This window comes from Manacus candei, unplaced genomic scaffold (assembly GCF_025592945.1).
Source record: "Manacus candei isolate 608988 ecotype Guabito, Panama unplaced genomic scaffold, ASM2559294v1 h1tg000024l, whole genome shotgun sequence".
Taxonomy (NCBI): domain Eukaryota; kingdom Metazoa; phylum Chordata; class Aves; order Passeriformes; family Pipridae; genus Manacus; species Manacus candei.
The window spans coordinates 963527-987084 of record NW_026138072.1 but is presented as its reverse complement, the minus strand read 5'-3'; the positions used below and the strand labels follow the sequence as shown (position 1 = coordinate 987084).

The 23558-nt window shown below is 42.1% G+C and overlaps 1 protein-coding gene across 1 annotated transcript in view; it reads left to right on the top strand.

Annotated features, from left to right (window-relative positions):
• Positions 1 to 6602: 6602 nt before the first annotated feature.
• Positions 6603 to 23558, top strand: part of RCL1 (RNA terminal phosphate cyclase like 1) — a 28932-nt gene continuing 11976 nt past the window's right edge. The window contains exons 1-7 of the mRNA XM_051788257.1: positions 6603 to 6773; positions 9192 to 9263; positions 10046 to 10221; positions 17156 to 17230; positions 18367 to 18491; positions 20972 to 21097; positions 22665 to 22821. Of these exons, the coding sequence (XP_051644217.1) occupies positions 6638 to 6773; positions 9192 to 9263; positions 10046 to 10221; positions 17156 to 17230; positions 18367 to 18491; positions 20972 to 21097; positions 22665 to 22821 (867 nt within the window). The 5' untranslated portion in view covers positions 6603 to 6637. The remainder of the gene's footprint in view (positions 6774 to 9191; positions 9264 to 10045; positions 10222 to 17155; positions 17231 to 18366; positions 18492 to 20971; positions 21098 to 22664; positions 22822 to 23558) is intronic.

Below are 23558 nucleotides of genomic sequence, written 5' to 3'. Positions count from 1 at the left end.
GATTAATCTTTTTCACATACGTATCCTACAGTTGTAAGTTAAAATCCTAACTCTTGCTCAGTGACCTTATTGAAGTAGCCCTTGTGGTGACTGAACAGAAATCAAAATCTTCTGTCAAACAAATCCAGATGTTCTTTTCAATAGAGAATCTTTCAGATTTCTCAGCTTTTTTTTTTCAAACATAAGAAATTCTTTAAATAGGATTTTTAAAGTTTAATTGTTAAAGGAGTTTCTGTCATGTCTGCTCCTTGGAAGTCTAAATCCTTTCTTTTGAGTTTGATACACAATTCCTTTAGTACTGTTGGGTAACTACTTCCCAAGTGTTCTATTTTATACCAAAATGAAATGGTTACTTACATGAGGAAGAAGTTATAGTACACTGATGGGTGAAAAACTAACTGGAATCAAGGTCAAAGTGTAGTGGTTAGCATTTTGTACCCTACTAAGAAGCTGTTAATGAGTGTGGATTGCCAGGGTCTGCCCTGGGACCTTGTCCTGTCTAGTGTCTGTAAATAGCCCTGGGAGGAGAGTGCACCCTCATCAACTTTGCAAGTAATTCCAAACCATGCAACTACAGTGGGCAGGCCCAGGGGCAGGAGGTGGAGTTCAGCAGGGACAGGCGGGGAAAGGGACCAAGCAGAACTGTGACAGTTCAACAAAGGCAGGTACAAAATCCTGCACCCAGGACACACAGATTGCTTCCAACAGCACAGACTGAGGATTGACCAGCAGAGTAGCAGCCCTGCTGAAGAAGTCTGGGAAATACTGGTGCAGAGCCAGCTAAGCACCACCCAGCACATGGCCACTAACATCCCGGGCCATACTAACAGGAGGGTAGACACCACATCAGGGGAAACAGTTAGCTCCCTGGATTAGGCACTCCTTAGGTCACACCTCTGTACTGTTGCTAGTTTTGGGCCCTTCAGTACAAGACAGGTATTGATCATCTGGGCCAGGTTTAGCAGGAAGTGACCAAGATGAGCAGGGGCTATAGAAGAAGCCCTGCCACAGGCAGATAGAACCATGCTTGCTGAGACTGGAAAGAAGAAGGGTTCAGGGTACCTAATGCCAGCCTTCTAACATCCACAAGCAGGTTACTTGGGAAGGCAGAGCCAGTCTCCTTACTAATGAGCCCTGTGTGGCAGGGCTCATTAAGTCAGGCAGTGGAGTCAAAGTATTAGTAGTCTCAGTCATCTGAGGTTTTTAAGACCCAGCTGGATAAAGCCTGGAGCAACCCAGTCTGACCACACTTTGGGCCACTGATTGGACTAAAGATCTGGATTCCAACCTGGATGATATATTTGTAAAACAAGATACCCCATTAATTACGTTTTAAAAAAAAAGGCATGAAGTACTTATCCAATGAAGGCTAACATATACAAACAACATAGCTGCAAATTCTTCCATGAACAATGTATACCATTAAGAACATTTTTCTTTTTTAATTAAATATAGGTTGAAATATGTAGGGTGAAATGTTCTTAGCTTTAACTGTTGCCTAACTGTTTGCCTTAAAGTAGCAAATGTGCGACTCTTTACAAACCAAACATAGAGCTATGATTCTTTATTTAGATTTAAATAGTGTTTTACTGCAAAGAGGGGCATAATGATATCACTTTTGTGGTGTCATTCCTACCTTTATTGAACACCTAATGGATTATTCCTCAGAGGTGCTGAGTACACTTATCCAAAACATGGGTTGTCCCATAACTATTAAGTTTTCTAGGCAATTAATGTTCTTCAGATAGAAATTTTCTATCTGTACACCCAGCTTGCTATACTCAAAACTTTATTTATGACAAATAAGAAACACACCTTACTTATAAAGTGAAAAATTTATTGTTAGCATAATTGAAATCCTAACAGCCTCATTCAAGAATTATTATTAATTCAGATGTAATTGTTACAGAAAGTATATGTTTATGCTAAATTATTATTATTAAATTATATTATTTATTATATAAATAATGAATTGTTCCACAGATACTTCTTAGTTTCTACCATTCTCCTGGTGTTGTGTGCACCTCTCTCCCCTCCTTACCTAGACCCCAAAGTCAGCAGTCTCACTCAGGTGAGGGGAGTTGGGCTTACAGTGAGTCATCAGCATCTGGAGTCCCTCACCAGGAAGAATATCATGATTATGTTGACAGCTTTTTCTTCATCCCTCTAGGGTTCACTTGGAAGCAAAGCATAAGCAGATTGAAAAATGTTCAAACAGTGCAAGTCTGACAAGCTTCTGTTCTGAGGTCTTGGAAACTCAGTACAAGGCTTATGTCTTGTTACAACAGTCACAAGTTGATAATGATCTACGACAGAATTTCAGTTGTTTAAAAAACATTTCTGTTGTCCCAGTGGTTCTTTTGAAGTGTATGTAGAACCCATAATTTTAATCATATAAAAAGCAGTCACCACAGATTGTTTAAACATCCCTCAAAATACATGTAAATAGGAAAATACAGTAAGTTCATGTAAACACAAGTAACATAGCTGTTTTTCTGAAACTGTGTGAAAACACTTGGGAGATATGTGAATCAAAGAAATACAGAAAACAACATTATCTGTTTGGACACTTGGAGGCCTCATACCTTAGTGGAAGGCAGAGTTCTCTTGGAAGCTTCTGTAATGACCTTTTCTGCATTATTTATCTCAAGTGATTAAAATACCAGGTTTTCCAACCATTGCTTTAATGAAAATTAACATTTTCCTTAAGTATTAAAAGTAAACCAGTAATAGCTTTACATTTTGAGATTAAATTGTAACAACTGTCCACATCACAAAATGTGACCAGCCACTCAGCCTCTCTAGGCAATTAATAAAAATCTTTTTCCTGACTCCAGAAATCCTTGAACTTCTAGGATAACAAATTACTAGCACTAACCAGGGGAAGAAAAACGCCCTTCCATGTCATTGGGTATTTTTATGACAGACAGAGCTCTCATTACAGGTATACTTACATTATACCAGCAGATGAGTGTTTTTCAGTCTATCTGGCAGTGATTGATTACAGAATTATCTTATTTCAGTTACATAAGAAAATTCTGGCTGCCAGTGGAGTCAGTTTTAGGGAAGACTGTTTTCCCATGCCTTGGCTTGGAACAGATACTTGCAAATTGTTAACAGATGATAACAAGTCATCGGAAGTTACAGGGGAAGGATGAGATGGACAGAACTAAAAATACATGCGTGGGAGAGCAGAGGAATACACAAAGGAAGAGAAATAAACCACAAAAGAGAGTTCATTTGAACTAGACATATTTGACTAGACATTTTCTGTGCAAATCAAAGAGTTCAGAGACAGAGAGTTCAGACAATGCAGTGGAAAATGTAGGTAGCTCCAGTAGCAGCACCTGGAAGCCTTTTACAAGCTGTCTTGACAGAAGACACTGTTGATTTCAGTGGGAGTGTCCATCCTCTATCACAGCCCATATCCATAACCTCACAGCAAATTGTTATTTAACTAGTATCCTGTAATTATGTCTAACAGGCCTTTGAATGAAGGAAAATAAAAGAGACAATATTGTTTCCTGAAAATAGGAAACAGTAAGTGTCAGACTTCTTTTCCATTAAATATTATCATAAAGTTTAGCACTGTTTGCTCTGGAATTGCAAAACACCCTCCAAACTCTGAAACCCAAAGGAATTATGCAGATTTGGCTGAATTTAATCATTTGCAAGCAAGAAAACAGAGCACTGATTTATCAGGAAAGTTTTAAGAATTTCTGTGCAGTTGGGGCATAGATTTATTAGGTCTGAGGGTGTTCTTCATCTTCCTCCCACTCACAGTTTTCTCTCAGTTCTGCTCAGTGCATTACAGAAAAGAATATCAGCTGCACAAGACCCATTCTCTATTCTGTCATATCCTATATCAGAGCTGCAACTGGCAACAAATTTCTAACACACAGAAAGCTACATTTCTTTGATTCCACACAAACATGACAAACTCCTCTTTTTCTAAAAAAGACACATATGTTCATCTGCACATGAATAGCTCTAGACCCTCTTACCCATATCTCAGAAATCTGGGGCATTATATTACCACTGTCATTCTCTGATCCTCATTTTTCACAAATTTCTCAGCCTGCTTCCTTTAAGAAAATTTCTTAGGCTTTGTTTCAGCACAGATGTGGCCTTTTGATTCACCTATATAATTTTCTGGTTTTGATTTTTTGCCTTAGCACCTGGGTCTGGGAAATCCACAACATCTCTACATACTGGGTGGTGAATGAATTGAGTGGAAAAGAAATCTGAGTATATGAAAAATTGGACATGAACCAGCAATTCACATTTGCAGCCCAGAAAGCCAAACTTATTTCTGGGCTGCATAAAGAGCAGCCAGCTGGTCAAGGGGTGTGATTGTCCCCCTCCACTCCCCACTTGTGAGACCCCACCTGGATTCCTGCATGCAGCTCTGGTGCCCTCAGTACAGGAAAGACATGGACCTAATACAGCCAGTCCAGAGGAGGGGCACAAAAATCATCAGGGGGCTGGAATAACTTCTTGAGGAAAGGCTGAGAGTGCTGGGGTTGTTCAGCCTGGAAAAGAGAAGGCCTTGGTGAGAGCTCATTGCAGCCTTCCAGTATTTAAAGGGGCTTATCAGAGATTTTTTACCAAAAAGTAGTGACAGGACAAGGGGCAAGAGTTTTAAACGGAAAGAGAGTAGATTTAAAATGGACATAATGAAGAACTTTTCTGCAATGAGGGTGGTGAGGCACTGGAACAGGTTGCCCAGAGAAGCTGTGGGCACTGCATCCCTGGAAGTGTTTAAGGCCAGGATGGATGGGGTTTTGAGCAACCTGGTCTAGTGGGAGATGTCCCTGCCCATAGCAGGGGTGTTGGAACTAGGTGATTTTTAAAGGTTCCTTCCAACACAAGTTATTCTGTTTTTCTAGGATACATAGATGGAGACTGGTATCTTAACACAACAAATGATCCTTATGCACGCTGATCAGAAAAACTGAGTCAGCAAGCAGCCATCAAAAGGAGGTCAAGTTTCTGCAGCTTCTGTAAAGCATCCCTATCATGAGTTAAAAAAAAAAAAGGTTTTAGTGTCTGGGAAACACTTTATTGAGAAAGAAAATTGTTATTACTTGTAAAGAAAACAGTCTGACCTTTGCTGTACTAAACTGGGAGGTGCAGTTGACTTTCTCACTGGACAAGAGTTCTTGCAGAGGGGTCTGGGTAGAGTGGAGCACTGGGCAATCACCAATGACATGAAAGTGACAAGTTGAAATGGATTCTGCACCTGAGATAGAGAAAGGCCTGACACAAGTCTAAACTGGGAAAGGGATGGCTGGAGAGCATCCTTGTAGAGGGAGCTTTGGGGTGCTGGTTGGCAGTAGGCTCTGTAGCAGCCACCAATGTACTCTGGCAGCCAGGAGGACAACGAACCCCATCCTAGGTGCATCAAACACAGCATCATCAGCCATCAAAAGAGGTGACTGTCCCACTGTATTCAGCGTTAAGGCAGGGCCTCATCTTGAGTGCTGTGTGCAGGTCTGGGCCCCACCATTTAAGAGCAATGTGAAGGTCCTCAAATGTGTCTGGAGTAGGGCAAGAAACCTGGCGGAAGGACTGGATACCATATCCTGTGAGGAGCTGCTACAGACTTTAGGCTTGTCTGGTCTGGTGAAAAGGAGGCTGAAGGGTGACCTCCTTGTCTCTCTACAACTGCCTGAGGAGGGGAAGTGGACAAGGAGGTACTGATCTCTTCTCCCTGGGATATGACATGTGCGAATGGTTGAAAGCTGTATGAGGGGACATTCAGACTTGTCATTAGGAATCATTTTACAAAGAGGGTGGTCAAACCTTGGAACAGGCTTTTTACAGAGGTTGGCTGAAGCTCTAAGCCTGTCAGTGGGTAAGGGTCATTTGGACAATGCCCTTAACAACATGCTTTAACTTTTGGTCAGCCCTGGAGTGCTCAGGCAGTTGGGCGAGATGATTGCTGTTGGTTCCTTCCAACTGGAACTACTCCACTCTAACTCTCTAAGTTCTGTTTCGATACACATAAATGTAGCCTAGCAATTGACACTGTCACACCACCACTGCAATCGTCCTTTCTCTTAAAGCTGAGGCTGAACGCTTCTCTCGGTCTCCTCATTAAGGACAGCTGGGCTCTGGCACTGTCACTTAGTAAACAGGCCGGCCTGAGGACTGCAAGTCACACTCACGCCTTCCTCCGCTCGGTTTTCCTTAAGGCAGGGATAAATTATTGAAAAGGAGTGTCTGAGGGAACGCCTTCCCCGGAACCGACTCATTTCGGTGTTGGGACAATACCCTGGTAGAGGCACCACGTTCTGCTCCGGGCCGTCCTTGCTCTCCCGCACGCGAGGAGAACCCGCGCCACCCGGAGGAGCGGCCGGGCGGGCACCCGGCTTCGGCCAGACACATCTACCGACACTTTTAAACTCTGGAGTTTCAATTCAAAACACACAGGCAGGGAGCGCACACGTAGAGGCAGCAGCTGCCAGCCCTGTCGAGATAACCTCGTCCCAACCACGCCGATCACCCGTTCGGCGAACCCGGCGGATGCGGAGCTCGGAGCCGGGAGCGATCCCTCCCAGCGCCCGCCCGCCCCCTGCCCTTTGCCCCCGCCGCTGTCCCAGCGCTTCCTGTTCCCAACCACGTGGGCAGCGGGATGGCGGGCGAGGCGCAGTGCCTCAGCTACGCGGGATGCAACTTCCTGCGGCAGCGCCTGGTGCTGGCCACGCTTAGCGGGCGCCCGCTGAAGATCCGCAAGATCCGCGCCAAGGAGGAGGATCCCGGGCTCCGCGGTGAGCGGCGGCTGCGGGGGAGGAGGTCGGGTCGGGGGGCGGCGGAGCTCCGGCGCCGGCTGTGCCTGGGACCTGCTGCCGGCAGGGTCAGCCCCGCAGCGGCGGCTGGGGCAGCAGAGCCCCCTCCGGCCGGCGAGAATGGGACCCAGCTGCGGGTCGGTGTCTTCCCGTGGATGGTCTCTCTTTCCCCTGGGCGCTGTGCACACCTGGTGCGGGCGGCGAGCTGCCGGCGCCGTCTCGGTCGGAGCTGTCACACGTGGGCTTTGGGAGGAGGAGGAGGAGACGTTGGAGCGGCACAGGGCGGTGTCGGAGGCCGGAGCGGGGAGGCTGTCGCCCACCCGCCGGTCTGTGCCATCCCCATCCCGCCGGCTGGGCTCGGCAGCCCTGCCTTTCCACGAGGTCACGCGTTTCGTCCAGCGCGGGCCCTCCAGGGCCGGTCCGGCCGGCCGGGGTTCCTGCTGCCCCGCCCGAGCCGCCCCGGTGGGACGGGGAGGGCACCGCACCGCCCCCGCCGTCCCGTCCCGCAGGGGAGCGCCGGTGCGGGAGCAGCCAGGAGTGGTTCTGACCTGTTCGCTGGGTTGTGCGTGAGCCTCGTTGGCAGACTCGGAGTTGGTTCGTGTCCCCGGGAGTGGCAGAATCATTCCTCGGCCCTCGGACTGCCGTTTCTGCCGCGTGCCCAAGTGCCGTGTGCTCCATCTGTTTGTGGGAGCCCGCGTTCCCGCAGTGTTAATGGGTCTTGTGTTGTGCTTTGATTTTTATTAGGGTTTGTCCAAACAATAAAGGTGAAAGAGGTGGAATCCATTTACTTTTCATTTCTGAAAGCTTCCAAGACTGCAGACTCCTTTGAGGGAAACCTTTCTTAGGGAATTCCTTCTTCATTCCTGTACAAGACCTTTGGCATCCCGGGGTGAATTCCATTGTAAACCAAAGTAAGAAGACAATAGGATAGAGATTGAGGAAAAAACATTATTGTAGTGTTATTTTTTGGGGCAAGGACCCCTGCTGTGAAGTTGAGAACAGGGATAGATGCTACTCTGCCTCCTGAGCAGGCTTCAGATTATAGGTAGAAATTCTCCTCAGAAACCGTCAAAGCATTCTTGTGTACTTGACTTAACATTTACCATGACCCAAAATATTTTTTATCACCATACAGTGATGAAGTTTGTAGGTTTGCTATATTTTTTTAAAAGGTGTTTGAATTGCCTTTTTCAAGTATGAGTTAAAGTGTAAACTATGACTAACAGAAAAATAATAACAACAAACCGTGATCTGTGCTGGTGATTCAACATGCAGTTCTTTTTGCTTTTCATGACTGGAACATTGGTAAAAAGAACTCTTCTGCACATGTTCTCCAAGACTGAAATGAGCTCACAAGGATGCACTCTTGCACTGGAAGAAGCCCCAGTACTGTCATAAACTTTATAAACATATAAACTGTCATAAAGTTTAGAAACTGTCAAAACAGAGAGCAGAACCAGTATTGTGTGACTGGGACATCAATAATGTTATGGAAATATTGACAATGTAATTTCTGCTATTGTATGTTAGAAGCATCCGTAGAAAAAAAAGTCCGATTACTGTTTAAGAAGTAACACAGGGTTATTGCTAAGGAAGTTCTGCAGTCTACCTACAACTATACAGGTGCTGTTGGTCCTTTAAACTGCTTGTGTTTTGAATACTGTATATGTTCATGTGTCTTCCTTGATATTGAATCTGTACCATGTTGGGATACCTAAGTACTAGAATACTATTCATCCTGAGGTGGTTTCTTTTGGTTGCTTGTTGTTGTTGTTGTTGTGTTGTTTTGGGTTTGTTTTGTTTCATTTTTGGTTTTAGTTGGTTGGAGGGGGAGGTGGTTTTGTTTTGGGTTAAATTTAGTTGTCCTTTCCCATGTCTCTTGAGCTGGAGTCCCCACAAGCAAGAGAACAGCTGTGCAGCAGCAGCACTTCACATGTGAATGACCCCTGCTTTTAAGTTAACACTTTAACACAGAATGATGTGAAGCTGTTACTAACTTGTCATGCTTCAATGTGCAGGATCCTGTTTATTATGAGTTGTATGTTTTGCTTTGCACTGAGCAAAATGTAAGTTGTCAAAAGTTTTATCCGGACTGATCTCTCAGGCCACTGTGGTCAGAAGTTACCAGTTGTATCATGTGCTGCGTGCCAGGGAGAGGAGTGTGACTAGTCTCAACTGCCACATCTGAGGCCATCTCAACTGATTTGAGATGCCTATGAGCATGGAGGCTCAAATTAACATCTCTGTTTTTACAGTTAATTGCCTTTTCTCATGTGCTAGAATTATACCACAACTTGAAGAGTGAGGGTATCCTTACAGCTGTGAAAGGCAGGAAAGGGTAAAAAGTATGGTGTTGAACTTCAGGAAACTTTAAAACTCTCTCTATGTTTTACTCCTTAGATTTTGAAGCAAGTTTTATTCGCTTGATTGACAAAGTGACCAATGGCTCTCGGATTGAAATAAACCAAACAGGTAAGCCCTGTTTTCTCTGCTTCCTCGGTTTTGGTCTTCCAGGCTTTATCAGTTTCTGCAGCGGAATCAGAGTTTTGTCTTGACAGAGGTAGGTGTTCAGATATAATTGACTGAGCAGATCAGAAATAACCAAGCTGAGAAGTTTTGTAGTAATTGGTTGCATGCAAGAAGATCAGCGTTCCACCATATAGTGGAGAACTAAAGAAACTGTATTGCCCAAGAACTGAAATCAGTATGTTGTTGGATATGTAGTATTTCCTAGTGGGGGAAGGTTCCTCTGAACCAGAATTGATTTTTGTTGGAGGCAAGGTTTACCCTCTACAAAGACAAACTTCTGAGCAAGAGTGCTTGCTTATTCATGCTTGGAAAAGGGTTTGATTAGAGTGAGAAGCTCCCTATATAACAATTTCATCTGGTTTGGAGTTTTCTTATTTTTAAAGGATTTTAAGAATTGTGGTTGATCAGTAAGGCAGATGAATTACCACCAGATATGCCAAGGCATCAATGACCTGATGAACTGATGAAGATTTAGCTTCTGTGGAGGATAATTATTGCTTGGAAATTACTAAGAGATCCTTAGTTTTGTGGGGGAGGGGAAAAGGAGGAGAAATTACTTGCAGGGCAGACAGACACTGGTGTGCATTGACCCATTTACTAACTGCATAAATTCTTTTGCCTCCAATTTGCCCGTATACATTGTTGCAAAGTATGTTTGTGTTGTAGTAATGGCCAATGCTCTTACAGTACCCTCATTTGGCTTACTCCCCTGGCATCTTCCCCAGGTACTACTTTGTATTATCAGCCTGGTCTTCTGTACGGAGGCTCGTTGGAACATGACTGCAGCCCCAGTCGTGGCATTGGTTACTATTTGGAAAGTCTGCTGTGCTTGGCACCCTTCATGAAGCATCCACTGAAGATTGTCTTGAGGGGAGTAACAAATGATCAAGTAGACCCTTCGGTAAGTAATACAGTTTAAGTACCAGAGGAGGATAATTCCCCACCCCCCCCCAAAAAAAATATTAGGGAGGAGTGTCTAAAACATCCAGAAGTATACAGTGTTGCTGCATTTACCAGCAAACTCTCTGAATCAAACAAACATCTGCTAAACTGTTGCCTCTCCACATCACACTCCAAACTGCAGTTTAGAATCCACCTTTTGACTTTCAATTCTGTAGTGCTTCTGTCTTCTCCCCTGCAAACTCCTTTTAAATGCACTGTGAGACCCTGCCAGAGGTTTGGTTCTCCTCTTCTCTTAGAATTTAGGGGGATTATTTCTCCTACCCAACACATGTGTTTACTGTATAAAGAGGAAATTGTCTTTAAAATTTGAATGTGAAAAGGAAGGAATCTTTCTCTTCTGTTGGATTCCGGACATAGTTATACAAATCTGCTGTGAAGCCTTCTTTCTGTTAGGAATAGAAGTCACATGGCAATTACAAAATTAAAGTAGCAAAAATATGTAATGACTGATTCTTCAGAAAGATGCTAGCAGGTTTGGTAGATCAAATAACTATGAAATGCTTCCTTTGATTTCTCTTACTGCTGATTTGCAGTTCTTTGTTTTGTAACAGTGTTGTTACAAAAATGAACTATGGGTGACATGGGATTAAAACATTGAAGTAGTGATTAGTGGTTATGGTTTGGGTTTTTTTTCCAAAAAATCCCATACATAAGCCTTTGCTTTTGGGGAACAGCACTTCTGTTTACTTTTTGAATGGTGATTGGAGACTATTTTCCTCCTAGTAGATTAGGGAAACGTTGTAATCTGAAAATTTAGTGAGTTTAAATAAATACAAATACTGTGAAGTGTAACTGCAGATATTAGATGAGCCTCTAAGTCATGCTAGTATTTATGACTTTTCAGCTGTGCTTTTCTTGTCATTTAAGAATCTTGCTTTCTCACCTGTGGCTATGAGAGACATCCACATAAGTCAAAGGATGATCAAAGTGGGTTGTACACAGCACTATGAAAAAAAAGGGGAAGCATGTTTTGCTAAGTTTTCAGTCATTCTGTTTAAAAGTCCTTAATATAACTGGTAAGTAATAAGAATCAAAGTCTTTTTTTGTTGACTGTGTCTATTTAATCACAATGGAGAAATTCTTGCGTAATCTGGAGATGAAGAACAGTCCACTGTTGATATTGCTTTTAAGTAAGTTTGGACAGTCATCTAAGCAACCAAGTCTTGATTCTGGAAATTATCTCTTTTTAAGCATCAGTCACGTGGGCCTGAGATTAAACAATTTTAGTTGAAAAGAGTGCAAGAATTTAAGCCAGTTAAGTTTGCGCTTGAAGGGGGCTTGCCCTTGCCAGAGCTCAGACGCATGCCTGTTGGCATACATCAGCTGACCTTTCTGACACTAAATGTAAATAAAATTCATGCTAAAGAGTTACATCTTAAATTCCATGCGTCATAGTAGCAACTGCACAGTAGTTGTTAGTGACAGCTAACACAGTCACAACTTCGGTTACTGTGACTCAGCTCACACTTAGTAACTTTTTCAGTGGTAATAACTGAATACCAATTCCTGAAATTGGTTTAAACATGGTTTATGTCTGTTTAACTTGCCTAAGTAAACACTAAACCTGATGCCAATAAACTACTTAAAGGAGCTTTACAAGTTGTTTTGTATAGCATACGGATCTGCAGGCTGCTGAGACTAAAAGCACAAATTTAAATGCTACCCTAATTGATTTATGTGCTTATGTAAATGGAAGCTTGGTTTTAAATTGATTTGGGCTTTTATTTTTCGGTAGACAGAGGATGTTTATAAACTGAGTGAACAATTACTACCTATGCTTGTCCAAAAAGGGATGCTTAAATTTGCCTATCCATCTGTACGCTTTCTGACTTTCCATGGAGAAGGTGGAAAGGCAAACCAATGTGAAAACCAATGAGAGTTTAAAATGGGCTCTTGATGTAAGAACCTCTCAATCTCAGATTAGTAAGTTTGCATGGCCAGGTTTTGGTGGTGGGGTGCTAAAGGGGTGGTTCCTGTAAGAAGCTGCCAGAAGCCTGTGCCAGCTGGCTCCAAGACAGACCCACTGCTGGCCAAGGCTGAGCCCATCAGCCTTGGTGGTAGCGCTGCTGGGATAAACATGTTTAAGGGGGAAGCGGAGGGTGGGGGGAACTGTGGAGTAACCTGCAGCTGGAAAGAGGAGTGGAAGTACGTGAGAGGAACAGACCTGCACACACCAAGGTCAGTGAAGAAGGAGAGCAGGAACCTCATGCGCTGGAGCAGAGATTCCCCTGCAACCCATGATGAAGGCCATGGTGAAGCAGCTGTCCCCCTGCAGTCCCTGGAGGTCAGCAGGAGTTCAGATATCCACCTGCAGCCTGTGCAGGACCCCACGCTGGAGCAGGTGGATGCATGAATGAGGCTGTCACCCCATGGGAAGCCTGTACTGGAGCAGCATCCTGGCAGGATCTGTGGATCCCCATGGAGAGAGGAGCCCACACTGGAGCAGGTTTGCTGACAGGGTGTGTGACCCCCTGAGAGACCCACACTGGAGTGGTTCATGAGGAACCGTAGCCAGTGGGAAGGACCCATGTTGGAAAAGTTCATGGTGGACTGTCTCCCATGGGAAGGATCCCACACTAGTGCAGGGAAAGAGTGTGAGGAGCCCTCCCGCAGCAGAGAAAATGGCAGCAGAGATAACGTGTGATGGATTGACTGCAATCCTTATTCCCTGCCCCTTAGTGCTGCTGAAGGGGAGGAGGTAAAGAATCAGGAGTAAAGTTAAGTTCAGAAAGAAGAGGATTTGGATTAAGGTGTTTTTAAAATTTGGGTTTATTTTTCATTACCCTACTCTGACTTGATTGGCAATAAATTCAGTTCATTTCCTTGAGTCAAGTCAGTTTTGTTGGGTTTTTTTTCAGCTTTGCACTAGCTAAGGGATCCTAAAAGTTACTTTTCCTCCTCTTTTTTTTTTTTTAAACTCCCTGTCCTTAACTCATGAGCCTTTCATTATATTTTGTTGCCCCTGTCCGGCTGAGGAGGGGAAGTGATAGAGCAGCTTTGGTGGCCACCTGGCATTCAACCAGGGTCTGCCCACCACATAGGTATGATAAACAAGGTGTGCACTCAAGGCATGCTTTGGAGGATTTTTGTTTATTTGTAAAAGGGATATAATGTTTTGTAAAGGTGTCGTTATTTTGGAGCTAGGTGAATTCTGCAGAGTGTATCCTTATGTGAGTGTATTGAATATCTGTCATTTGCAGATAAATCTACAAATTCATGTATGCTTGTGGAAAATATGTATGTACATACACGCACATATGCACACCCATGATCCTATAGCACCCCATTTGTGCTTGAACAGAGAAGGTGGCAAACAGGAGCCCATGCTCCCTCTATGTCTCCTGCTCCTAAGAGCCATACAGTCCTGTGTATTCTTAATACCCTGGACACTTCTCACAGCCTTCCCTAAGCCAGTTCAACTAACTGGCAAAATGACAGAGAGCTGTACCTCCTGCATTTTCTCATGGAGGCATCCTCATGGATAAGTAAGTAGCAGGAATGTGCGTGCAGCCAGAGGAGTGGGACCTTTCCCTCATGGGAGCAGTGAGCAGGTAGGCTGACTTGCAGGGCTTTCTGAAATCCATTCTCAGCACTGAGCTCGCAGCTCACACAGCCTCAGAAGTATTTGTGGGATGTGATTGCTGTCTGGTTTGAGATTCCTCTTTGCCAGAGACCTCCATGTCAGAATATGGCAGATCTCCTGCTGTGGGTAGAGTAGAAATGGTCAAGGTGAGAGGAAGGATGTTTCCAAGGACAACTTGTGGAAGAAAAAACTTCAGCTAAGTTCAGTGAGGCACAGGTCAGGCTGAGTTCTTGGAGTATAGAGTGTATGTTTACATTAGTATTTGTTTATATACATTAAATAGCCCTCCAACAGGGTGCAATGGAAAGCTCTTTGACATCTGGTACCAGTCCAACAGAGTACTGTAGTAACTGAAATACAGGGTAGCGTGCACTTGTTCGAAGTGGGACTGTGGTGCTATTATTACTAATAATATTGCATATGTTATTGTGTGTATTATCACATATTGTGATAATATTGCACAGTATTATTATTGTCTGAGTGATATGTCCTAAATGGGTGAGAGGAATGTTACTTTGTTCACATTTGACAGGAAGAGGCATGCGTTTGGGATACCAGCCTGAACTGTTCACTGGCAGCCTACGCTTGCACTGTGTTTTAATGTGCTGTCACTGGTGAGACCTGACCATGGATAGCTTGTGGGACTAGCCATGTGGGACTGGGTTGAGGTGGTTTCGAGTTTCTCTGTATAGTGATTATGTATGCAGGGGGTGGCTTTGTATATGGCCTTTTTCAAGGGGATGGAGGTGGCACACAAATGACAGCTCCTATTTTCCATTCCTTCTCTACCTGTTGATATTCTGACAAATATATAGTGCTGCAGTAACCTGTTTTAGTATAATCATTCTTAATGTTTGTGTTGCAAGTGTTGAAGGTTCTTTGCAGCTATGCCATGGGACTTTGAGTTGAAATTACTGTCGTGCTGATGTGAAGCTTGTGAAGTTTTGGCTTAGGAGCAGTAATCTTCAATCTTAATCAAAATTCATCAGTTGTCTGTGGAAAACAAGTTCTTCCTATGGAATTTTCTCCCCCGTCCCTGGCTTTTCTTGTTTCCTTGCTAAACTGTTTTTTCTCTTCCCCTTCTCCCAGTCTGGGCCCTTTTTAACAAAATATAACACTGTATGTATGGCAGGGCTAAATGATATTCTGTGAAGTGCTAATGGCTATGCAGGTCAACTGATGCTTGCCCTTCTCCAAGGTAGCCATATACTGTAGGGTCTGTGTGTGGTTTATTGGGGTTTTTTTCAGCTGTGCACTAGCTAAGGGATACTAAAAGTTACTTTTCCTTCTCTTTTTCTTTTTTTTTTAAACTCTTGTGGATTTCTTTAAAGGAAAAAGACTTACATTACACTAGTTTGTGAATAAGCAATGTCTGTGGAATTTAGCATGTTAGTGTCATTTGTGCTGAGGTATACCCTCAGTTGTATGACGCATTTGCTTTGGTGCAACTTGGCATTTTGTTGTCTGCTCTGGAAATGAAATAACTGCCCTTCAAGAGGAGCTGAATCTTTGATTTATGGCTGAGAATTGACAAAAGGCTAGAAAAATGGGTTTGGGTCTCAGTTTAGCTACTGTCTTTTGATTTTCAGTGAAATACTTCGCATCCTGCCTGACTTCCCACTCATCTGCTAAGCAGAACAGCCTTTTCCCCTTCTTCAAATACTGCTGATTACCGTGTCTATTTAGGCCGCAAATTTGGAACAGTTAGTTTCTTATTATATGTCTGTCTGGTACCTGATAAGTGTCATGGAATTTGTCTGAGGACTGAAAACTATGACAAGTTTTGAAGTTTTTGGAAACAAACACGAGACTCAAAGTTGATCCGGGTTTCTAACGCTGGCATAACATGCTTTCTCTGCAGGAAGAATTGCAAAAGTGGAAATGTAGGAAGCAAACAGTTCCTAACCTACATAGTGAAGCTTTTCTTTTTTCACTGGTATGTTTTGTTTCATAAGAAAGAGGGAGAAATGTGTAATTTTAATGTGAACCAGATCAGCTTGTTGAAACTTCTGCCACTGGTATTCACATTTGTCTTTATGTGTGCACATGCATATTAGTAAAGGCTTTTGCTCTAAAAGTCAAAAATTGTTTTTAATGAATAATCCTGAAGGGCCAAATTAAGGTAGTCTGGCTGAAAAAACATCAACTACATAAATATAAAAAAGGAACCATTGACTTAAAGGTTTTTTTTCTAATGAAGACATTCAAATATCGATAATACCATTAAAAACAACACCAAAATGCTTCTCCGCAAGAAAGGAAGTATGTTGTCCAGCAGGATTTAAAGAGTGAGAACTGCAACATACACTCTAGCTCCTTGGGTAGCTTTAACAAGATGTTCACAAATTTGTAGGTGGAGGTATGAGCTACTGCTTTGTCAGTGGCTTGTGCTCTCTGCAAAGCAGAGACAAGGACACAAGAACTGTGGATTCTGGCTGAAGGCATGGGAAAGAGGGTGCTTTTTATCTGCTTCCTCAGCTGCTGTCTACCTATGCCTGTTTCCTTCACCTGCATTTAGTTACTCTTTGGTCATGCTGTCCTGGTCCTGTCTCTCCTGAACTGATTGTCTTGGGTAACTCCCTGTGCTGTTGCTCTGATAAATAATTTGTTTTCACTTCTGGCAATGCTGCTGCAGTTTCAGAAGAGGGAAGAGGACAGTCACTGTAATCTTAAGTCAGTAATTAGGAAGAGCAATGTTCAGATCTGAATCTGCTGAGCACCTGGCTCAAAGGGAGTGTACACTGGTGATGTATCACGCACATCAGATTCTTTGAAGTGCTTCAAGAGAAGTAATATAGAAGCTTCTGTTTCTCAGAAACAGCTGAAAAGAAGTTCTTGGCAGAAGACTGATGTTCTTCCTGCCAAACCAAGGGCCTTCTCTTGCAGCGATGCTTGCAAAAATGCAAAGGTTCTTGCAATAATTTATTTTTTTGTAGGAATTTTTAAGTAATGACAGAAGAATGCAATTTTTTCAATAACTGTGTTCAACGAAACAAGTAAGCTGTTTTAGCTGAACCATAATGGAAGTAAAAATCAGGCCAAGAAGAAGCCAAAATAGCAAATTCCATCTTCCAGTAATTTGTTCTAGCAAATTTTGTTAGTAATGAGATGCTGTGGCAGTCTAAGAGTAGCTGAAGCTCTCTATGCTGTAGTTCCATGTCTTCCCATAGACTAACTTGTATGGAGAAAACTTGTCTTTGTTAGTCACCTCATAATGCAGAGATTTTTAAATTATGGACTAACATAACTTCCAATAAAGAGTCTGCTTTTTAAATTCGGTGTTGCATAGGTTGATGTCCTTAAAGCAACAGCTCTACCTCTACTGAAGAAGTTTGGAATTGATGGTGAAAATCTGGAAATCAAGGTAAGACAGTTTGTTCCTTTCTTTTCTAGCACATGTTGAAATTATACTTTTGGACTGCTTCAGAGGGCCACATGTTTGCTCTTGGTTTCTGTCTCTAACAGATATCTTGTTGTGGATACACACGTCTTAAATTGCCCCTTGTTCTTGGCATGTTTTAAATGGCATACCAGCCACACAGTAATTATAGTAGGAGAGATGCAAAGGCTATGGATATGGGGGTAAGGAGAAAGTAGTGACTTCTCTTAGTCGCCAAAGAAGACTAAGAAACCTTTTTACTTTCCTGTTGCTTTTCAGTTAATTTAATATCTTTTTATTTCTACTTGCTCTTCATGCCCCATGCTTGGGGCTAGGGAGTAATAATGGCATCTTTTGCCTTCTTTGCTTTCGGTTTGGAAAATACAGGAAAGAAGCTTTTCTTAAAGACTACACTCTTCACAGGCCCAATAAATCTGGATGTAAAATCATCATGTCACTGTCCTGGGACTGTCAGCCTCTACTCCCGTGGCCCTGCAGCTGGTTTCCAGCTCGCCATAGCCCTGCCCTTACACCTGAGCCAGGCCCACTCATAGGCTTGTGTCCCAACTCCATCTTTGTGGGTGTTGACGTGGGATGGTGGATCAGGATCAGGCTAGACAGGTCTGGTCCCCCTTATACAGAATCACAGAATATTCTGAGTTGAAAGGGACCCACAAGGATCATCAAGTCCAAGTCTTAACTGAAGGACCCCTATGGGGATCAAACCTTTGACCTTGGTGTTACTGGCACCATGCTCTAACCAACTGAACTCAAGCATTTCTAGTCTTTCTTCAGCAGCAAGGTGCAGATGTGCTACTCTTAAACCAAGGTTGTTTTGGTAAAGATGTTTTTTTGGTTGGTTGGTTTTGCTTTGTTTTCTATTGAGAAGCCACGCCTTACTGTATTTGAGAGAAGAGGAAAAAAGAAATCAATGTTTGCTTTTAGTTTTGGTGCAAAGTCCATTTCTGCCTTTAGGATGTCTTTTTCTTGCTGTGTTCACATAATGCCCTTACTTATAACATTTTATTCTATGTGAAGTAAAAGCTGTAAGTTTTGGGGTGTGTAGGTACATTCTTTGTACTCTTTACTAACCTGCTTTTTTCCTCCATTATTGTTTCTAGATCAACCGGAGAGGAATGCCTCCCAAAGGAGGTGGAGAGATACTGTTTGCTTGCCCAGTGAGAAAGATCTTGCAGCCTGTTCAGTTTACAGACCCTGGCAAAATCAAGCGTATCAGAGGAACTGCGTATCCTTTTTGTTTGACTGTTTTTCTACTTTTAAATAATTTTACTCAAAAAAAAGAAGTCTCCTAACTTGAAGTCAGAGGAATGCACCATGTTGTTGAACATGTATCCAGGTAACACAGGATACCATTACACAGAGGAGTCACACAACTAGATTTCAGGGCAGTGTCTCAAAACTGCTGTGTTCAGAACATTGCTGTTCAAAAAGCACCTGTAGATAAGTGAATAAATTTCAAACTAAACCGCAGTATTTAAAATCTTTTCAATAGCAAGGAAAAGTTAAAATACCTTCCATCATATAAGCAGCACTAAAAGAAATCTTACCTTGTGTGTAAATCCAGTAGTAACAAATAGTAGTTTTGTTATGCATCGAATAGGTGACAATAGGTTGTTAATTAGTCTATTGGAAGTTAGATGAGAGTTTAAATCTTAGTTCAATTTACACCTTACTGTGCACACTAAGCTTTTTGTTGTATTTTGGAAAGAAGGTCATTGACTCTTCACCTTTGGTAGTGCTATTGCAGATGGAAGTGGAGGAGATTTTACTTCCACAAAAAGATAAGGGCACAAAGTATTGTTGTGAACTCCTCACTTCTTCGAACAGATCTGCACATCTAGTTAATGTTCTAGATTGTTTGTTTCTTCTTGATTTTATTTTTCTCTTGTGGTTTTTGTGTGGTATCTGTCATGAATCTGCTGTCATTGTAGGAAGAAGGCAGAAATTCCTTAGAGGAAACTGTCTTGAGCAAGGGCCAGCTTGTAGTTTAATTTGTGATTGAGACTCCCAAGCATAATCTGGCTTTGATTACTCAAAAGGAAAGCAGAAATGAGATTGAGTTTCCTGCCAGAGGTGTAGACTTGCAGCCTTTTCCTTCTTTTACTTTGTGGCATACCATCATAATTATGTGTGAGAAGAGGACATCTTTCCAATTGCTGCTTTTAGATGAGTGCCATATTGCCAAGCAAGAGCAGTTTTACTGGATGCATATGCTGTAGTTCAAAAAGTAGGTGGCTCATTGTGCTTTTGGTGCTGGTTGCCATGGTCTTCTGATGAAGAAAGTACTTTCCTTATGCCTCCATTCCTCTCTCTAGTGAGTAGTTCTATATATTTGTGTGTGAAGGAGGAAGCAATGATCATGACTTTACTGGCATTGTTCTAAACTGGTGTTAATGCGCAGCACCATTTTGGGCCACTTTGGTTTGATTGATGTATGTGAACTACAGATTTTTGAACTTCCTCTAAGTTTTCCTGAGCTTTTTTCTCAGGAATACGGGTTTGCCTTTAGTAAGCCCAGTGAGATACAGTCTTATTTTAGTTTAGCCATTAAGTGGTCCTTCAAGACAGTAGAAAACAAAATATCTGGGAGGATAAGTCCTTAAGTCTCTTCAATGTGTATTTTTGTCCCTTCAGGATTCATCTGAGTAAATATGCTTCCTCACAGCTGGGGCGATTGTATTGCAGCAACCTTTTACAGTCATCCAAAATACTGAGTGTACCAACTGTGCAGAGCAATCAGTTTTCTGATTATTATTTAATGATTTTGCCCTTAAAATCTAAAAGTTTTTGGTTTACCTAGTCCACAAGAGATGCTATAGAAATTTATAGAAAAGGAAGTTCCTCCCTGCTAGCTGGGCGTTCTGAAAGTGTGTTTCTCTGTATGTGTGAATGTATGTGCAGATGAGTGGTTAAATGTGAACGGTGTGAGTCTGTGCTATGCTTGGGATGGAATTTGGAGCACAATGTGCTTTGTACATTTGGAGATCTGTTAGGAGTTTCTCTGAAGCAGCACCCGAGTACAAAGGCAGAAAAGCAGTTCATCTCTTGTGTACTGTGAGAAGGTGGGTTGGGGTGAGCAGGAAGGTGGTAATTTCTTCCTTCCTGGAACCTTCAGACGCTTAGTGACTAGAGAGTTGGTGAACTTGATAGCCTTAGAGCACTGCAAAATGGTTGGAGAGAGCAAAGATATTTTTCTTACAGCCTTTTACAATTAAATTTTTTTTTGTTAAAACATTTCTCTTTAATTTCTTATTCATCTTCCCAATTTCTCCCCGGTAGAAAAAGAAAGGCAGGATTTCTTGCTGCAAATTCACAGAAACTTCACCCAGGCCCATGTTTTAATAGTATATGAATAGCAGAGGACACGGGGGTTCCTCCATCATAAGAAAACACAGGATGACAGAACACCAATTTAAATTTGTTGAAGGGCATTTTCAAGATACAAGTTTACTCAGTCATAATAGGTTGTTCTTCAGCACATTCTGTGTAATTCACTTCAAGGTGTATCGATGAAAAGACTGTAGAAAGCTCGTACGTGCATACGCTTCTCTGAGTACAGGAACATGGACCAGTGCTTATGAATAGATGTACAGGACAAAACCATGTTTTCTGAAATAATGCATTGGAACCTCTTGACCACTTTTGTCAATCTCCACTTTCAATTTCTTTTGTGACCACAAATAATTTCTTAGCTCAGAAATGTAGATTTTCTGTCCGAGTGTCACTACAGATGGCAAACAGAATGGTGGAATCTGCAAGGGGCATCCTAAATAAATTCCTCCCAGACATCTATATCTCCACAGATCATATGAAGGGGGTCAGCTCTGGAAAGTGAGTATCCAGTATTCACAGGGAACAGACGTAATTCTGCATTTGTTCATGTGGTAGGGTGTTTTGATCTGTAATTCTGTTGAGTTTTAGATCACAGTCTTCTGTTTGCTGACTTGAAATAAATATTCCTCACAAGGAAAAAATGAAATTATTCACTAGATGCATGTCTTTTACTCATGTAACAGGGATAGAAGTGTGGTTTTTTTAAACAAGGAATGCAGTGCATCATTACTGCCACCTAAAGGCAACTTGAGCTCTCTTCATTTTTAAATCCTTGGCTTTGAAGTGAGATTAAGGTCAGAGGTGCCATGGTACACTGAGGAAACCAACATTCAAACTTAATTGTACACCTTCTGATGGAAATGGTAGCATTGAGGATGGGACTGAACTGTTTTAAGGAAGTATTCTGCTGAATAGCTACAAGAATGTCTTTTCACCAGTGAGGACAGGAAAATTAATTTACTGTACTTCTACAAATTTTGTTTGCCATCAGAACACAGAAGTGATGGATGTGATCTAGACAATTTTACTGGTATCTGTCAGCTCTGTTATCCTCTTGTCACTCTTCACTGAAGTTGAAAGAGTTCTGGATAACTCATTTTTTTGTCTTTTGTCTGTATGCTCAAATGCAGGCATGCATATTTTCTTTCACTGTTTCTGCTTTTTGAAATATTACCTTAAAACTTGTTAGGTTCAGAAGTTTAGAAACCTAGAAAGTGTTGACTCATTTTAAAGTATTTTTCCTCTTTTCTAGTCCTTTATCTTATTTAATATCCCAGATTTGTAACTCTTGTGTCTCCAGGCTGTCAACAGTTACCAGAATTGCAGAAACTTTTCTGGGAGCTGTGTGTTTTTGGGGTCCCTTTTTTTTTTATCTGTCTATAAAATTAAAAAGTCAAATTAATTGAGACAGCAGCATTTTGTTTACTACATGTAGCCCCATGCAGAGAGATAAATAATAGCATGGGAAGAGGAACTGAATCCCTTTCCACCTGGCTGGTACATGTGGGTTTCTGATGCTGCTGTGCTGTCACATAGGTATGATTTCAGTACGACTGCAGTACCCCTGATACTGGGTAATTGGTCTAATCTTGCTAAGTATTGAAGCTTTCAGGGAAAGAGCTCAAGCCCCAAAGAAAGGTAATTTTGGTTTTGAATGTCACAGTGAAGAAACACCAGATATCTTTGAAATGTTCAGCAAACGTGAGTTAAATTAATGTGAAAGATAACCTCCTCTTTTTAAAAAAAATGCATTTCTGATGTTTGGATGGCTTTTTCTTTTCTTTTTCTTTTTTCCTTTTGAAAGAGTTTGTCCCAGGAGTAGCCAGCATGGAGATTTTGCGGCAAGTGGTACTTGATTCGACTTTTAAATACTGCTGTTAATTTTTTTTTCCCCAGAGTGAATCTAATGTATCAACCAGGAAATTTGCCATCAAGTCCAGATTCCCAGTATTGCCCTAGGAGAGGAGCTGGTTGTGACTTAAAGAGGAGGTTGGCTGGGAGTAGTTCTTGGCCCATTACTTGATTTTTGTCCTTAAATCAAATGCACTTTTTCCCTTTCTTTCAGATCACCAGGTTTTGGCATGTGTCTTACTGCAGAAACCGTCAATGGCACTATTCTCAGTGCTGAGCTAGCCTCGAACCCTCAGGGCCAGGGAGCAGCTGTGCTTCCCGAGGAACTGGGCCAGAATTGTGCTAAGCTGTTGCTTGAGGAGATCTACAGGGTAAGTGGCCGGTGTTTTGTGTCTACAGCTGTAGGGGAAGGAAGTGATGAGATTGGTAAAGGAAGAGGTGTCTTGGAGGCACCCTCAGACAGGCTCAGATCCAAACAAAGAAATGATCTGATGCTGCCAATGTCTTCTTCATCCAGGTAAAGAGTGGTTTTGAATGGTTCCTTTAACAGGGTGCTTTTTAAAGGCCGTGTTATTTCCAGTGTCCAAGAGATGTTACTATGAATCATAGTAATGGCAGATTTTTCTTTTTTTGCTTTCTGCCTACAACAGAATTCAGTCAGCTTCATGTGGGCTTTCAGAGGTTTTTTAAGAAGTTGGATGGGGAATATAGTCAATGCTTCTAAACTAGTAGTTGGAATGGAGCATTATGAGTGGGAGAACACACAAGAGAGAAGAGAAAAAAAACTAGCAGGCCTCTGTGTTGACCACTTTGTGATGATGATGATAAAGTCAAATGTGCTGAGATCTGTTGGTTGTATGGCTTGTTGGAAAGCAGCTAGGACAGTGTTTGCTTAGGAATCTTAAGTGCATCACAGTTTTTCACAGCATTCTCATTTTTTTAATTACTAAAATGATTTTCATTTGTGGCAAGACTTCTAGTGGAAGAGCAGTTTTCAATCTTTCAAATGATTTGGCAAACAGCACATTAGTGAGTTTCTGATTTAATAAAGAACCTACCTGCTGCTTTTGTTTCATATTTTCACAAATGTTAAAATAACTAGTTTTTA